At 43.3% G+C, this 13,695-nt stretch overlaps 1 protein-coding gene across 1 annotated transcript in view; it reads right to left on the minus strand.

Moving 5' to 3' along the window:
• The window catches only part of agps (alkylglycerone phosphate synthase), a 213,311-nt gene that overhangs the window by 38,109 nt on the left and 161,507 nt on the right, over window positions 1-13,695 (minus strand). Inside the window, exons 13-15 of the mRNA XM_038789318.1 lie at window positions 11,611-11,687; window positions 3,853-3,965; window positions 508-577 (exon numbers count right to left, since the gene is read on the minus strand). Coding sequence (XP_038645246.1) covers window positions 508-577; window positions 3,853-3,965; window positions 11,611-11,687 — 260 coding nt within the window. The remainder of the gene's footprint in view (window positions 1-507; window positions 578-3,852; window positions 3,966-11,610; window positions 11,688-13,695) is intronic.

The following is a 13,695-nucleotide window of genomic DNA, read 5'->3' on the forward strand; positions in this document are numbered from 1 at the left end:
CTGCTCTCGGCAAGCCTGGTCTCCTATAGGAATAATGATGTTTGTTTTTCCATGATCAATATTCAAATCTTTATCAACAAATGCATTTTAACAATTCTCAGTCCTTTGCACTAGGTGGGACATCCATGCTATGAGAATAAAATGATCAATTGTTTGTACTTAACAAGAAATTACCAGCCTCCCTTCTTCTATGATGAATAATTAGCTTCTAGTTACAACAAGGAACTTTAAACTCTTCATTATGTTGAATACTAATGGTGCTTAAAAAGATGAGAAGAATTTGAATCCAAAAAATGTTTTAAATTAAACAGGCTCACTAAAAATTGTTGGCTAGAAGCATGTTAATGTTTATGTTAATGTTACTGTTAATCCATCAGGTATAGAACTTATCAACTGGTTAAATTTTGTTTTCCTCAAAATTCATCTCCAAAAGGTTTTTGCTGTCTAGGGGAAAATGCACCAAAATTACTAAATTGAAAATGAAAAGTACATCTACAAACAACATACCCGAATGTAAGCAATAACAAATGTTAGCATATAACCCCGCTGTCCATTATCTTCTCCGGCTGCCAGGCCCCTGTAATCAAAAACATTAATCTTAACAGAGACAAGGCAAATCAAAAATATTATTCATTGATATTTACAGAGTTTTTCATTTTAATTGAAGACAATAGTCAGCACACTTGTTGCATTTCAAAACATATGCATAGGTCTCTGTTTTTCTGCACTTAATATTGATGAGCTGGTGATTCCAAAAAATCTTCCAGTGATTGTAGGTTGATGCACAATAATTGGGTGGTAGATCATAACAAATATGAACAAACTGAGGATTTACAACAAGCTTGCCCAATATGTGGCCCAGGGGCCCAATGCGGCCCTTGAAGCAAGTTTCTGCTGGTCCTTGGTGCCAAATTTCAAAATCCCGGTCAAACAGGTACGTTTGAATGAGGATTCAGCATGGAACTGCTCCTGTAACAGGCTGTATCTTTCCCATGTTTGGGAAGAGAAACAATCTGTGATTGGATGATCAGCAAACATTAGCGATGGTGAGTTCAGAGACTGCGAGTCAACTACCGGGGAGCTGAGGAGCAGAGCTGGTGGAGAGAGGGCACAAGACAGGGAGAGTAGCAACAAAGCAGCTTTATGGCTGGTACCTGTCCATACAGGTTGAGGTTCTTGAAGCTTCTGTGGATAAGGCAAGGGCTGCAGGGAGGATGAGCAAATTGACCACCACACTTGTGGTACAGGGAACCATTTAAGTTGGGGGGAGTAAAAATCAACATAGTGGTGATTATGGACAATGGTTGGGGGATAGATTCTTCTCTCTGAAGCTAATAGAAGGATGCCCTTTTGCTCTTTGACATTTTTGGTATTCAATCTCCCTCCCACTCTCTAAACAATCCGAGACCTTCCCTTTTGTGCCAACTGATCCTCTCTTTTTTCAACATAAAACCCATCACATTTCTACCTCTATTTGTATCCAAAGATGTCATATTGGACTTGAAACATTAATTCTGCCTCTGTCTCTACAGATAGTGCCAGCCCTGCTGAGATTTTCCAGCACTTTGTTTTAATTTCACATCGCCAGCGTCTACAGTATTTCGCTTTTATTTTAGTGTCTTTTTAAGACTGGTCATTCAATATATTCACGGCTGAGGCGGGCAGATTCGTGAACTGTCGAGAAGCTGAGGGTTATGGGCGAGGAGCAGGAAAGTGCAGTTGAGTTCAAGATCAGATCAGCCATGGTCTTTTGAGCTTATTGAATAGTGAGCAGGCCTGAGGGGCTGCATGGCCCATTCCTGCTCCTATTTCTTATGCTATGTTTATGCAGCATAAATTAAAGCACATGGAATCCAGATACTTAGGGCGGAATTCTCCACAACGCCCGACGGCGTCGTGAAACCCGGAGTGTTTCACGACGGCGTCGGAGGCCGCTCCTCGCCCCCTATTTTCTCTTTCCCCCCTCTCCGGTGCCCGATCCCCTCTCCGCCCCCCACAGGCCCCATACTCACCTTTTGCACCATGTTCACGCCGGCAGCGACCAGGTCTGGTTGCCGCCGGCATGAACAGGTCGGGAACAGCAGGCCGCTCGGCCCATCCGGGCCGGAGAATCGCAAAACGCAAAACGCAACACGCCATTTTGGGGGGGGGGGGTGGGAGAATCGCGCGGGGGGTGCCAAAGCGGCCCTCCCGCGATTCTCCCACCCGGCCTGGGCAGAGGAGAATCGCGCCCCTAGAAAATAGCCAAGTAGCTGTGGACAGCTTTAGTTGTCAAGGAGGAAAGAGGGTGGTAGTGGTAGCAGTAAAGAAACAAAGCATTTGTCTCCACATTTCTCCACAGATGCTGCCAGACCTGCTGAGTTAGAACATAGAATTTACAGTGCAGAAGGAGGCCATTCGGCCCATCGAGCCTGCACCGGTCCTTGGAAAGAGCACCCATTTAAACCCACAACTCCGTCCCATACCCGTAACCTAGTAACCCCATGCAACCCCTTTAGACACTAAGGGAAATTTAGCATAGCCAATCCACCTAACCTGCACGTCTTTGGACTGTGGGAGGAAACCGGAGCTCCCGGAGGAATCCCACGCAGACACGAGGAGAACGTGCAGACTCCGCACAGACAGTGACCCAAGCCAGGAATCGAACCTGGGACCCTGATGCTGTGAAGCAACAATGCTAACCACTGTGCTATCGTGCCGCCGAGTTTTTCCAGCACTTTCTGTTTACGAGTTAAATAGACAACCACCGGTGCGGAAAGGTGGCGGTGGTTAGCTCGGTTTCCTCACGGCGCTGAGGACCCAGGTTCGATCCCGGCCCCGAGTCACTGTCTGTGAGGAGTTTACACATTCTCCCAGTGTCTGCCTGGGTCTCACCCCCCAGCTCAAAGATGTGCATGGTGTGTGGATTGGCCACACTAAATTGGCCCGTAATTGGAAAAGAAAGAATTGGGTACTTTAAGTTTAAAAAGAAAATAGCCAACCATTTATTCTCCATTTCAAATACAATGACTTCTACCTTAAATTGTATATTAATTATTATAGAGTTTATTATATTTAAGGAAGGATATGCTGGCCTTAAAAAAGGTCCAGAGGAGGTTCACAAGAATGATACCTGGAAAGAAGAGCTTGTCATAAGAGGAGCAGTTGAGGACTTTGGTTCTGTACTCGGTGGAGTTTAGAAGGATATGGGGATCTTATAATAATAATAATCACTTATTGTCACAAGTAGGCTTCAATGAAGTTACTGTGAAAAGCCCTGAGTCGCCACATTCCGGCGCCCGTTCGGGGAGGCTGGTACGGGAATTGAACCTGCTGGCTGTGGTCTACATTAAAAGCCAGCTCTTTAGCCCACTGTGCTAAACCAGCCACTATTGAAACTTACAACATACTGCGAGGCCTGGATAGAGTGGACGTGGAGATGGTGCTTGCACTAGTAGAAAAAACTAGAACCAGAGGGCACAACTTCAGACTGAAGGGACGATCCTTTAAAACAGAGATGAGGAGGAATATCTTCAGCCAGAGGCTGGTGAATCTGTGGAACTCTTAGCTGCAAAAGGCTGTGGAGGCCAAATCATGGAGAGTCTTGAAGACAGAGATAGATAGTTCTTGATCAATAACGGATTTGGGGTTATGGGGAGAAGATAGGAGAATGGGAATAAGAAAAATATCAGCCATGATTGAATGATGGAGCACACTTGATGGGTCGAGAGGCCTAATTCTGCTCCTATGTCTTATAGAATCTTAATGTTGTGTTGGTAGGGATATGTTACTATTGTATGTAATTGTAATTGGAACTAGAAAAGTAACCGTTTTAACTCACTATGTGGTCTACGTTATTTTTTTAAGTCTTACCCAACTTTGGCAGCAATATCATAAACATGCTTTTCCTGTTGAAGAACCTTTTCTCTGCTGCCCTCAAAAAGTAGGGTAGCTACGCATAATTCATTGGGATCAAATCCCTTGAACTGTGGAAATAAAAGTATGAGATTATTAAACAGTATTTGAATGCGTGAGGAAGCTGTATCTAAAACCAGAGATATTTAATATATTTACACCCGAATAGCGCAATTTAAAGCACTTTTGAATTACCACCACCCGGTTCTAAATGGTACATTTAGTAAATGGAAACATCCTCAATTCCCAAAACGTTTAAAATCAAATCTGGACGGAATCTGCCATCCTTACTTGGTCTGGCCTACATGTGACTCTAGGCCCACAGCAATGTGGTTGAATTTTAACTGCCCTCTGAAATGGTCGAGCAAGCCATTTAGATCAAGGGTAATAATTAGGGATGGAAAACAAATTCTGAGCTTGCTAGTGATGCTCACATTCCAAATAACCCCTACAGTTCAGAAAGAAGCCATTCAGTCCATCAAGTCTGTACCACCCTCTGAAAGAGCACCCGACCTAAGCCAACTCCCCCACCCTATCCCCATAACCCTTTAACCCCATCTAACCTGCACATCTTTGGACACTAAGGGGCAATTTAGTATGGCCAATCCACCTAACCTGCACATTTTGAACTGGGAGGAAACCAGAGCACCAGAGGAAACCCTTGCTGACATGTGAGAACTCTCAAACTCCACGCAGGCACCTAAGGTCGGTGTTGAACCGGGTCTCTGGTGCTGTGAGACAGCAGTGCGAAGCACTATGCCACCATGCCGCCCATGAAAAATAAAAAATTAGGAACCGAGATGTTCTGCATTTTTAGACCAAGACCATAAAACGTTAAAAAATTGGCATATATGAACCACACATTGGAGTTAGTACACACTAGTTGATAACCACAAAACTTAGTTCCTTTGCCAAAATTCTTTTTAATAAATAGGTGGACAACAGGTGGTGGTTTTCCCATGTATTTGCTTTCCCTGTCCTTCAGAGAGGTAGCAGTCACAAACTTAGAAAGGTGCTGTTGAAGGAGCCTTGGCGAGTTGCTGCAGTGCTCCATATAGTTGGTACATACACACTGCTGTCACTGTGCCGGTAGTGAGTATTGAAGGAGGTGATTGGGCTGCTTTTTCCTGAAAGTTGTCAATCTTCTTAAGGTGTTGCTGGAGCCGCACATAGGTGAGAAATTATTATTTTACCTCACTCCCTGCTTGTGCCTTGAAGATTGTGGAAGGGTTTACGGAGTGAGTTACCCTCTGCAGAAAACAGGCATCTGACCGGATCTTGTAGCCACAGTATTCATATCGCTTATCCTATGATGTTTCTGGTCAATGGTGACCCCAAAATATTAATGGTGGAAATTTCAGTGATGGCAAAGCCACTGAATGTTATGGGGACATCATCAGACGTTCACTTTTTGGAAATGGTCATTCGTACCACACTGACACTTGCCACTTATTAGCCCAAGCCTGACTTGGACAGGTCTTTCTGCATGAGGACACAGTTTCAGCATCTCAGGAATGGAAATAAATATTGTGCAATCATCAGTGAATGCACCCGCTTCTGACAATGATGGAAGAATGGTAATTAATTAAGCAGATGAAGATGGGTCTAGGACACTGTCCTGAGGATCTCTTGCAGTCATGTCCTTGTGATTAAAATAATTGGCCTCTGTCAGCCGCAATCATCTTCCTTTGTACTAGAATGTACTCTAACCAGTGGGGAGAATTCCCCTGATTCCGCACGGTCTGCAATTTTACTAGGGCTTCTTGATACCCAACACATTCAAGCTGCTTTGATGTCAAGGGCAGGGCAGTCAACTTTCAGCTCAACTTATGAATTCAGCTTTTTTGTGCATACTTGGAAGTTTGAGGAATCGAACTGAGGTTTGGGGCCAAGTAGTCCTGGCAGAACTCAAACTGAGCATCGTTTATTGTTGATGCTCAATTGTTCCATCACATTAATGATCGAGAGTAGACTGATGGGGTTGATGACTGGCTGGATTGGAGTTGTCCTGTTTTTGTCAGTTAGACCCAGTCTTGTAAGGACACTGGAATGACTTGATACAGTACACAACTAGTCAGGAGAACAAGTCCTCAGCACTACAACCAAAATATTATTACGGTCTGTAGTTTTTACTGTATGAAGTGCACTCAGCTGTTTCTTTATATCACATGGAATGAAATTAATTGGCTGAAGAATGGTATCAGTGATGATGGGGACCTTCAGGAGGAAGCCAACATGGGTCATCTACCTGCACTTCTGGCTGATGACTGTTTTTTGTCTATCGCACTTACATGCTAGCTCATTCATCATCGAGGGTAGGAATATTTGTGCTGTGTCCTCCACCATTAGTTGTTTAATTGTCTAATACATAAAAACATAAGAACTAGGAGCAGGAATAGGCCATCTGGCCCCTCGAGCCTGCTCCACCATTCAATGAGATCATGGCTGATCTTTTGTGGACTCAGCTCCACTTTCCGGCCCGAACACCATAACCCTTAATCCCTTTATTCTTCAAAAAAATATCTATCTTTACCTTAAAAACATTTAATGAAGAAGCCTCAACTGCTTCACTGGGCAAGAAATTCCATAGATTCACAACCCTCTGGGTGAAGAAGTTCCTCCTAAACTCAGTCCTAAATCTACTTCCCCTTATTTTGAGGCTATGCCCCCTAGTTCTGCTTTCACCCGCCAGTGGAAACAACCTGCCCGCATCTATCCTATCTATTCCCTTCATAATTTTATATGTTTCTATAAGATCCCCCCTCATCCTTCTAAATTCCAACGAGTACAGTCCCAGTCTACTCAACCTCTCCTCGTAATCCAACCCCTTCAGCTCTGGGATTAACCTAGTGAATCTCCTCTGCACACCCTCCAGTGCCAGTACATTCTTTCTCAAGTAAGGAGACCAAAACCGAACACAATACTCCAGATGTGGCCTCACTAACACCTTGTACAATTGCAGCATAACCTCCCTAGTCTTAAACTCCATCCCTCTAGCAATGAAGGACAAAATTCCATTTGCCTTCTTAATCACCTGTTGCACCTGTAAACCAACTTTTTGTGACTCATGCACTAGCATACCCAGGTCTCTCTGCACAGCAGCATGCTTTAATATTTTATCATTTAAATAATAATCCCGTTTGCTGTTATTCCTACCAAAATGGATAACCTCACATTTGTCAACATTGTATTCCATCTGCCAGACCCTAGCCCATTCACTTAACCTATCCAAATCCCTCTGCAGACTTCCAGTATCCTCTGCACTTTTCGCTTTACCACTCATCATAGAATTTACAATGCAGAAGGAGGCCATTCGGCCCATCGAGTCTGCACCGGCTCCTGGAAAGAGCACCCTACCTAAGGTTAACACCTCCACCCTATCCCCATAACCCAGTAACCCCACCCAACACCAAGGGCAATTTTGGACACTAAGGGCAATTTATCATGTCCATCCACCTAACTTGCACATCTTTGGACTGTGGGAAGAAACCGGAGCACCCGGAGGAAACCCACACACACACGGGGAGGATGTGCAGACTCCGCACAGACAGTGACCCAAGCCGGAATAGAACCTGGGACCCTGGAGCTGTGAAGAGATTGTGCTATCCACAATGCTACCGTGCTGCCCTCATCTTAGTGTCATCTGCAAACTTGGACACATTGCCCTTGGTCCCCAACTCCAAATCATCTATATAAATTGTGAACAATTGTGGGCCCAACACGGATCCCTGAGGGACACCACTAGCTACTGATTGCCAGCCAGAGAAACATGCACACTGGATGTGGAAGGACTGCAGAGTTTTGATCTGATAGCTGTGGGATCGTTTAGCTCTGTCCTTTTTAAAAAATAATTTAAAGGATGTGAGTGTCATTGGCAAGGCCAGCATTTACTGCCCATCCCTAACTGCCCTCGAGAACGTGGTGGTGAGCTGCCTTTTTGAACAGCTACAGTCCAGTTTATGTAGGCACATGCACAGCGCTTTAGAGAGGGAGTCTCAGAATTTTGACCATTTAACTGTGAAGGAAGGGTGACGTATTTCCAAATCCGGTTGGTGTATGACTTGAAGGGGATCTTCCAGGTGGCGGTGTTCCCATGTATCTGCTGCCCCGATCTTTCTAGATGATAGGAGCCATTGGCATAGAGGTGCTGCCAAAAGAGCCTTGGTGCAGTACGTCTTGTAGATGGTACACACTGCTGCCACAATTTGGCAGTGGTGGAGGGAGTGAATATTTGTGGAAAGGATATCAATCAGGCTGTTGTGTCCTGGATGATGTTGAACTTCTTGAGTGTTGCTGGAGCTGCACTCATCCTGGCAAGTGGAGAGTATTCCATCACATTCCTGGCTTGTGCCTTGTTGGTAGCAGCCAGGCATGTTGCCTCTCTTGACCAGCATACATTTTGTCTCTGTGTTGTTGCTTCACCAGGTTGGCATCTCATTTTTAGGTATGCCTAGTGCTGCTGCTGGCATGCTCTCCTACACTTTTCATTAAACCAGGGTTGGCCCCAAGCTTGATGGGAATAGTACAGCGAGAGAAATGTCAGGTCATGAGGTTACAGATTGTTATGAAATACAATTCCCTTCCTGAGGGTCTATAGCATCTCATGGATGCCCAAATTGATCTGTTAGATCTAATCATGCATCCTCTAAACGGCAAACTTTTCAGAAAATAGCAGTTAGAGTTTCTGGCTCTGTAGAAAGGCCCTTAGTATAACAATATCTTGCGATTATATGCTATAACATTCCTGTTCACCTATTTTTATTGTGATTGGTCTGCTAAAGTGGATTGCACCCACAATTAGAAGTTAAAATAGCTGCTCAAAAATAAATTTTCACTAGTGGTGCTGTGGCTCCTTTGGATTGGGATACTGTGTTTAAAATGATGGTAAACAACTATTTTCAAGCCAAGATTATGACTGACAACTGACTCAAATCAATCTGGTTTCCTCTTCTGAGCTATTCAATGGGATTGATGAAGCCATCTATAAATTTGTTAATCTGCTACCTTGCCAATTGTGTGTAATATGTCAAATTAAAGTTGGCTGCCAAGGACAATCTATAAGGGAATTACAGTTATGTCAATGTAAGTAAAACAATTTGGTGCTTGGCAGTTCGAATAGTGACTGATTCATGTTCTGGCAGTGACCAACACAAGTTTGGATAAAATTTTGTAATTCATAAAATTTGTTTTGTTACAAGAGACCATCATTCAAGAGCCTTCCAGAGCAAAAAAGAAGTTCAAATTCCAATGGTGACATTTTTAAATGGAAGTTGAATAAAAAGAGTAAAGTTGAAAATCACAAAACCTTAACTTCCCATTAGTAAGAAATTCAGTCAAAGCAAGTAACACTTTAAAACTATGTAAAACCCACAAAAACTATAATTTGGGGTATAATGTAGACATCAACGACATCTGTACTGGTAAGGACACCGCTTAACTTTTATGAGAAACAAACAAGCAAAAATTCTTTAATTCATTCAGAGTATTGTCAACAATAAAGATTTTTTTAAATAAATTCAAAGAACCCAATTTTATTTTTCCAATTAAGGGGCATGGCCAATCCACCTACCCTGCACATTCTTTTGAGACCCACGCAGACACGGGGAGAATGTGCAAACTCCACACGGACAGTGACCCGGGGCTGGGATCGAATCGGGTCCTCAGCGCAGTGAGGCAGCAGCACTAACCACTGTGCCACTATATCAACAATAAAGTTAGTACTGCCTGTTTATGCTGAAGGCTGATCACCAGCTTCTGCTGAAATGTCACATGGAAAAGCACACAGAGGTGCCATTTGGCCTATGGTGTTTGCGCTGGCCTTCTGAGGAGCAATTAATCCATCAGGTGGTCCACCCTGACTTTTCCCCCGTTGATCTGTAAATTTTTCATTTCCCAATTCCCTTTTGAAAGCCTCAGTTCACCCTGCCTCCACCACAATCTTAAGACAGGCATTCCAGATCCTACTCACTCGGTGTAAAAAACGGTTTTCCCTTGTGTCACCATTGCTTCGTTTGCTAATTACCTTAAATCTATTCCCTCTGATTCTCAGTCCTTCCACCAGTGGGAAGTTTCTTCCAATGTATTCTGCCATGACGCATGATTTTGAATACCTCTATTAATCATCTCTCACCCTTTTCTTATCCAAGGACAGCTTTCCCAACGTCTCCAAACTTTCTATGTAATTGAAATTTCTCATTATCCCTGGAACCATTCTCATGAATCTTTTCTGCATCCTCTTTAATGCCTTCACATCCGTCCTAACATGTGGTGTCCAGATACCAATGCTCCAGTTGAGGCTACACCAGTGTTTTATACAAATTTTATATGACCTCCTTGCTCTTGTACTGTATATTGCTACTAATAGAACCCAAGATACCAAATGCCTCATTAACCGCTTTATCAACCCCCCCAATGATTTGTGCACATATACACACAGATCCCTCTGCTCCTGCACCCTTTTTAGAATTGTGCCCTTGATTTTATATTGTCTATGATTCTTGCTACTAAAATGAATCAGTTCATATTTCCCTGCACTAAATTTCACCTGCCATTTGTCTATCCATTCCACCAACTTATCTAAGTCCTTTTGAAGTTCTACACTACCCTCCTCACAGTTCACAATGCATCCACATTTCATGTAGACATGCATACAAAATAGAAGCACAAGGAGACCATTCGGCCCTTCGAGCCTGCTCCGCCATTCATTATGCCATGGCAGATCATCAGGTTCAATCCCCTGATCCTGCATTCCCCCCAAATCCCTTTAGTCCCAAGAACTATATCATCTGAATTTTGAAATTGTGCCCTGTACACCGAGTTGTAAGCTGTTAATAGGCATCAGGAGGAGCAGCAATCCTAAAACTGAACCCCGAGGAACTCTATTATACCCCTCTTCCAGTTCATAAAACAACCATTAACCATGATTCTGTTGCCAGCCACTCAGTTAAATTTGTATTTATGTTCCCACTGCCCCTTGTATTCCATTGTATTGCTCACAAATCTGTTGTGCTGCGCTTTATCAAATGTCTTTTGGAGGTTCGCGTACACCACATCAACACAGACGTGGGCTGGCTGCAGATGTACACAAAAGGAGATTTTGTAACCAACAAGGTCGTTAGATACAATACTATATGGAATGAATGCAAATTATTCAATTTTAGTAGGTGAGCGGTGTGGAAAAACTGAGACTGTCTGACTTAAATTGCTCTTCCTATTTGCAATTTACAAATATCCTAACAATTTTGACAAAAGCAATGTAATGATTTATAAAAGTTCAGCTGAAATTGCAGCTTTCTTGAACAAGTTATTCCTAGCTTCTATTATTTTTCTACTTTATTAAGTAGTATCACGGTAGCAAAGTGGTTAGCACAGTTTCTTCACAGCTCCAGGGTCCCAGGTTCGATTCCCAGCTTGGCTCACTGTCTGTGTGGAGTCTGCACATTCTCCCCACGTCTGCTCCGGGTGCTCTGGTTTCCTCCCATAGGCCAAAGATGTGCAGGTTAGGTGATTGTCCATGCTAAATTGCCCTTAGCGTCCAAAAAAAGGTTAAGTGGGGTTACTAGGTTACGCTGATAGGGTGGAGGTGTGGTCTTAGGTAGGGTGCTCTTTCCAAGGGCCGGTGCAGACTCGATGAGCCGAATGGCTTCCTTCTCCACTGCAAATTCTATGATTCTATGATTACTTTACAATGTTAAAAGACTGAAAAATTGAACATACCTTGGTAATGTAGAACTTTTTCAGTCCATCCAAAAATGAAGTAAAAATTGAGGCCACTTGTGGTTTTAGTGCATGTCCTATTTTGAAAAAGCATATTTTATTTGAAAATATAACATTCCTTTGGATATTAAATAATGAACATATCTAAATGGGCTGACAATTTGACCAACGTATTTACAGTGTCGATAATGCATTTTGACAATCACAGCTTTACTATTTGATTGAGAGCATTTAACCGACAACTTGCAAGAATTGAACACAAAAATGCTTATAATATTGTCATAAATGAAATATTGCAAATCTTCATGGAAGCACAGAAAGTGATAAATTTGATAAAGCCCCATTGTCATAATTCACGTTATTTGGTTTGGACATTGGACATTATTTGTCACCGAGTCCTCCTTAAAATAACATCACACATTACTGAGCATTAATTATATTCTGGCAATGCCCAGAAAATGTAAATACAATAATGTTTTCAGGAATAATCATTCATGGGGACAAAAGGCATCTTTAAGTTTAAAATCTATTTTTATTGTCTGGCTAATTATTATAGTACTGAAAAGCATACAAGATGAAAACAGTACACATGTTCATCAACTGGGCCATGACATATGTTTTGTATATATTGCAATAATTGAAAGGGAAATAATATTCAGAGCCGCTCTTTGCTCAGCCCAACTTTATACACAGTACAGTGCAGTGAACGGTTAGTGCAGTGAACAGTTAGTTAAGAGATTAATCTACTTTTCAGTAGGTTTACTTACTTTGGCCTGGAATTTCAACTCAATTGCACTTTTTAAATTTACAGCACTGTTCTGTGCTTTCAATGTAACTGGTGCAAATTGATTAAATGTAAATTACTTTAAATGCAATGAGTATCCACAATCTTTCACGCTAGCTTTAAAAACATTTTGTTGGGAGCAGGCCTATAAAATTGGTCATGACCCACGATGAAAAAAAAAATCAGCATTGGATATACCCATAATTACACTCGTTTGCAGGCCTTTTGAGTAGATTCAAAAGAACATTGAACAAGAATTATTGGCTGCAAAGGGCAGCACAGGTGGCACAGTGGGTTAGCACTGCTGCCTCACTGTGCCGAGGTCCCAGGTTCGATCCCGGCTCTGGTCACTGCCTCTGTGGAGTTTGCACATTCTCCCCGTGTTTGCGTGCGTTTCGCCCCCACAACGCAAAAGATGTGCAGGCTAGGTGGAATGGCCACACTAAATTGCCCCTTAATTGGAAAAAATGAACTGGGTACTCTAATTATTGGTTGCAGTGACACCAATGTGCCTGTTATTTTTACAAAAGATTTATTGGGTGGCACAGTGGTTAGCACCCGTGTCTTACAGCACCCGGGTTGAATTCCAGCCTTGGGTGACTGTCTGTGTGGAGCCTGCACATTCTCTCGTCTGCGTGGGTTTCCTCCGGGTGCTCCGGTTTCCTCCCACAGTCCAAAGATGTGTTGGTTAGGTGATTTGGCCATGATAAATTATCCTTAAGTGCCCAACGGTTAGGTGGGATTACAGGACGATCAAAATGAATCTGCTGCCCAGGTACCTCTTCATACTTAGATCCATCCCTATCTATATCCCCAAGGCCTTTTTAACTCACTGAACAAGTTAATCATGGCATTTGTATACAGGGGAAAGAATGCTAGGATCCCAAAGATCCTGCAGAAAACAAAGCCTGGGGGGTGGCTGGCCCTCCCAAGCCTACAGTACTACCACTGGGCAGCAGCTGCAGAAAGAGCAATAGGATGGATTAAGGAGCCAGAAGCAGAGTGGGTGCAGGTGGAGGGGACCTCGCTCCAGACCCTTGCTACGGCAGCACTTCCATCCCCACCCAAAAAACACTCCAGCAGCCCAGTGTGGTAGCCACTCTCCAGACCTGGAACCTGCTACGGCAACAATTTGGCCTGACCAAAATATCCGACAAAGCCCCCATCTGCAATAGCCGTAGGTTCGCGCCTGCACTCACGGGCGCCACCTATAAAAGATGGGGAGAGGATGGGGGGACACAAAGTCAGGGACCTATACACCGACGGCCAGGTCACAACACATGGATGAACTGACAGAGATT

This window comes from Scyliorhinus canicula, chromosome 2, assembly GCF_902713615.1.
Source record: "Scyliorhinus canicula chromosome 2, sScyCan1.1, whole genome shotgun sequence".
In the NCBI taxonomy this organism is placed as follows: Eukaryota; Metazoa; Chordata; class Chondrichthyes; order Carcharhiniformes; family Scyliorhinidae; genus Scyliorhinus; species Scyliorhinus canicula.